The 4,613-nt window shown below is 35.1% G+C and overlaps 1 protein-coding gene across 1 annotated transcript; it reads left to right on the top strand.

Annotated features, from left to right (window-relative positions):
* Window positions 1-1,770: 1,770 nt before the first annotated feature.
* On the top strand, window positions 1,771-2,791 carry LOC114374193 (ethylene-responsive transcription factor 12). The gene has a single exon (XM_028331808.1). The coding sequence runs from the start codon at window positions 1,957-1,959 to the stop codon at window positions 2,446-2,448; it is 492 nt and encodes a 163-aa protein (XP_028187609.1). The 5' UTR covers window positions 1,771-1,956; the 3' UTR covers window positions 2,449-2,791.
* The last annotated feature ends 1,822 nt before the right edge of the window (window positions 2,792-4,613 follow it).

The following is a 4,613-nucleotide window of genomic DNA, read 5'->3' as shown; positions in this document are numbered from 1 at the left end:
GTTCTAAAATGAGACTTAATTAAGAAATAAATACAAGTTAAGAATTCGATTAAAAACCTAATTAAAAGTTTAAATATTTGAAGGACCTATAGATTAATTTAACCTTGTTACTCTTGAACCTATAAGACTGGCATGTTATATCTCTATCTTAGGCCCGTCGGGCCGGACTTAACCTAAAGTAGATTGTTATGGTAATAATACTAATAATAAATTATGTGTAAATAAAAAATTTATTTCTTGGCATATTTTTTATACATTTAAGTCATACTTCTATCATATTTAATTAAATTTATATATTGCACCGTTATTACATATAGTAATTATGACTTTATGTCTCTAAATATTTATCGAAGAAGAAAATAAACAGATAAAATAAGTTAGTTTATACATAAATATTATGTAAAAATGAAAATAAGTGTTGAGAAATTTTTTATTTGTATGAGTATTCATTAAAAACAAATATTCAAATGAATTGTTAGAGTATTTATTTCATGATATATAAGTAAAAGAAGCTACAAAGATGGGTATTTATTTCAGATAATGAATTGTTTGAGTATTACAAGTCATTTATATGCATACGCAGTCAAGTTGTTTGATAGACACAACAAACTGAACAGTAATGAAAACATCGCACAGACACACAAAAAGGAACAAATAAAAAAAAGTTGCCGTCCTATCATATCATCATCATCACAGTCATAGAGTATACAAAGTGAAACCAAAAGGCAAATTTTGAGAAACAATTTTTTTTTTTGTTATGTAAAATCACTTGTCCTCGTGCAGGGGGAGAATCATCCAAAGATGGTCCAAACGCGACCAACAAAAATGTGTTCCGATAACTTGATACGGCAATTTACTTTGTTTTTTTTATCCTTTATGAATCATCGAGTGTTCTTTTTTATATATATAAATAAAATGCATATATAACTTTATTTTTTTCACTTAGAAGTAAACTAAATGTTGATTAGTAGGCTTAGTAGATATCAAAGTCTAAAATCTAAGCACGCATGCTAAATTTTCTTGAAGCAAAGGTGATAAATTAAGAACAATGAATCATCATAAAAGAAAGTAGAGGAGAAAAAGGTAAAATAGGATTCACGTGAACATTATTACATCCGTATCTGTAGGCATATAAACTGTGCCCGTCTGGTTGGTGCAGTGAGTCTGAACCCCGCACCCCTGTCTTTCACCACTCCCACTTTTCAAATTTAATTAGAAAAAATTTGTAAAATTGAGACAGAGAATCGAATCGGTTTGGTCCTGCAAATTGAAAGTAATAATAAAAAGTGAGAGATGAGAGAGGACAGAGCCCAACAGAACAGAGTCAAACACGCCAAGTAGAGCAGAGAAAGCCCATAATATAGAGTGGTGTGGCCCAACTCTACCTGTTCCCTGCAACTCAGACACTCTTCCACGTGGGAGTCTCTGTCACTGCACCAACCCCACACACACCCTTTCCCTTTCATTACGTCAACCCAAATTCCCATAAAACCACTTCTCCCACCCTCCACTATTCATAATCCCAATAATATTTTAATTTATGTCAGGCGCCGCTCAGCAAACGCCGTACACATCCAGTAGGGCTTACGTCACACCCGTCACTCCCCCCCTTCCCACACGTCTCATCAAGCGGCGGCTCCAACATCAATCATCCACCGTCCGATCCTTCCCCCCATCCCCTGATCAACATCAACGGCTCTCATCTAAAGCCCACCCATTTTATCCACACATTTCCAAGTGTGTGCGTCTATATATAAACCCAAAAGGCCAACCAAAGAGAAAGAGAGTGTGGTGGTGCCGGCCAGCCGACAATTACGGGAGGTTATGTGGGTCCCTCCACTTTTATATACACAACAACAACACACATACTAGTCATTTGTTGTTGTTGTGTTTGTGTTTGTGTTCTCTCCTTTCATTAACGTTGTGTTGGGTTTGCTAGTGTACTTGGTTTTCATTATGGCGTCTTCTTCAGCCTCTCGTGAGGGACACTACAGAGGAGTTAGGAAGCGACCATGGGGACGCTACGCTGCAGAAATAAGAGATCCGTGGAAGAAGACACGTGTCTGGCTGGGCACATTCGATACTCCCGAGGAAGCCGCCCTCGCCTACGACGGCGCCGCCCGCTCCCTCCGCGGCGCCAAGGCCAAGACCAACTTCCCTCCGGCGCCGCCTCTCTGCCTCGACCTCAACGTCCCTTCCTCCGATCACCGCTGGCCCCACGTCCCCCCTCGCAGCCTCGTCCTCAGCGAGTTCCTCCACACCGCCGTTCTCAGAGACATTGAACCGCCGCAACTACCTTTTCCACCCGCCGCCGCCATCGTCGCTCACCGAAGCCCCCACGCCGGGGGAGTTCAGGTGGTGGAGAGTTCTCCAACGGCGTCGTTTTTGGGTCTCGTTAGGCGCGGCATCCCCATCGACTTGAACGAACCCCCACCCTTGTGGCTATGAATAATGAATGAACCCTGACTAGGTTTCTTTCGACGTCGTTTTATGTTCCCTAGTATTATCTACTACTACTCCCATGTTTTTTCATTTTAATTTTCCCTCAGCATGCTTAGGTTTTTATTAGTAGCGTTGTACGTTCATCGTAGAGGGAGTAGTCGTATGTATCTGTCCATGTGAGTCTAACATTAGGTTAATGGAAGGGGAAAAAAACTGCTATGATATTTTGTATATACAGTACATTTTTTTTATATTTTCCTTTATCAATGTCTCTACGCATTTTGTCGTTGTACGTAGTACTATGTTATTCGCCGATCTAATTTAGTGGATTATGTTGGGATTTTTTTCATGATTATGTAGGTTTGAAAAACTGGTTATGTTGTGTTGTGAAGTGGTGTTTGGTTGGGTTATGTTGGTGCAAAGTGTGGGTTAATTTATTGCGTTGTGTTGGGTTTGGCGCTTTTGGAATGTTGGGCGGCGTAGTAGACTAACCGACGAGGGATTGAGAAGCGTTTGATGCGGTTGGGACCACCTAGGAAAGAGAAATGGAGCGCGTGGTTTGAGACGCGCGAGTGGGGTTTCTTTATTCTGTGAGAAGCGGGAACTGCGAAGCGAGCGTGTGGGTATCAGCATGATGGCATTCCTTTTTCTAGTCAGACCTCTGGTTCTTATCATTTTTGCAGCGTACATTTTCCACAACTCTTAGACCTATTCGCTATCCAAAGCGCGTGTCCTTCCTAATATTACTTTGTCAGGGTAGAGACTAAAGAGAGACACATGTGAATCAATATTTTATAAAATAAACAATTATCCAAATAGACTTCGGAATATATTATATTATATTATGCTGAGGATTGGATAACAATTTGTTAGTATTGGTTTAGGACAATAATTACCTAATAGTAATTATTCTTATTATTGTTATGGCCAAAACTGATGAAGCCGGGGAATTGGAATACAAATATTTCATTCTTTAACATCACTATAAAAAATTTATAGTATTACTTTAAATAATAACCTTACTTTTTTTTATTAATCTTTACTATATCACTAACTACACTTATTTCTTTCATGATTTATAGAAATATTTTCCACAATTTTATCGTATTAAAATTATAAGTTATAAAGTGTAGATGTTTGGCCCATACTCCAGGAATCCTAACATTTTTTACTGTTGCATTTTGAATGAGTAGTAGCACAACTAGTGAAACAGTATAGTTAATTTAAGACTGAAAATACACTATTCTAAAATAATTTTTTATTTTAATTTATTTTAAAATAATAGGTTTTTAGGAACTTTAAGCTATTTCTCTCCCCTTGTAAAAAAAAATCTATTTCTGACAATAATACTCTTAAATATACTTAAGAGAATAAATTAATACTTACACTTAAAAAACATTATTTATAAAAGCAAGTTGTAAATAGTAGTAGAATATATTTATTATTGGTGGATAGTATAATAATTTATAACAAGAATGTTCTAAATCAAAAGTATTTTTTGTTCAAATTAATATCAATTAAAACATTATCGATCAATTTGTCACAATTTCAAAAAATAATAATTGTTTTAAAATGGAAGCAATAATAGTGTGTGAAGGTGAGAAATACTATAGTACAGTACAACAGTCATTTAGCCTATGTTGGGAAGCAACAATAGTATATGTTCGGTAGATTGAAAATAAAAAAAGATGAAAATTTTAAATTGGAAAATAAAAATAAAAATTTCACGAAATTTTACAGTTTTTTTCAATCTCTACCAAATGAATCATTAGGAATCAAGCACATTACTAATATGACGGCTTGAAAAAGTAGCTTTTACTTGATGTTCGTGATATCAAATCACCCGATATTTTTATTTATTATTATATTTCTTAAGCTAATTCATTGGAGAAGAGTAAATCAAATGTTAATCAGTGTTTTAAGAAAATTTAATGAACAATAAAAAATTACTATACGTAAAATGCATTGTTCGTAATTTTTACACTCTTTTGATTTTGAAATAACTTTTTTTTATAATTCTTTAATAATGTCTCAACTTAACGGTAAATATCAAGTAGTTTTTATTTTTACAAAATCTTTGTATCTGTTTGATAAAAATATTACTAGTAAATATTTTTAATATTTCATAGATATTAAATTAAACTTTTATTTTCCATAAAATATTTCAAAAA

Source organism: Glycine soja, chromosome 11 (assembly GCF_004193775.1).
Source record: "Glycine soja cultivar W05 chromosome 11, ASM419377v2, whole genome shotgun sequence".
NCBI classification, from domain to species: domain Eukaryota; kingdom Viridiplantae; phylum Streptophyta; class Magnoliopsida; order Fabales; family Fabaceae; genus Glycine; species Glycine soja.
This window is presented reverse-complemented; position numbering and strand designations above follow the sequence as displayed.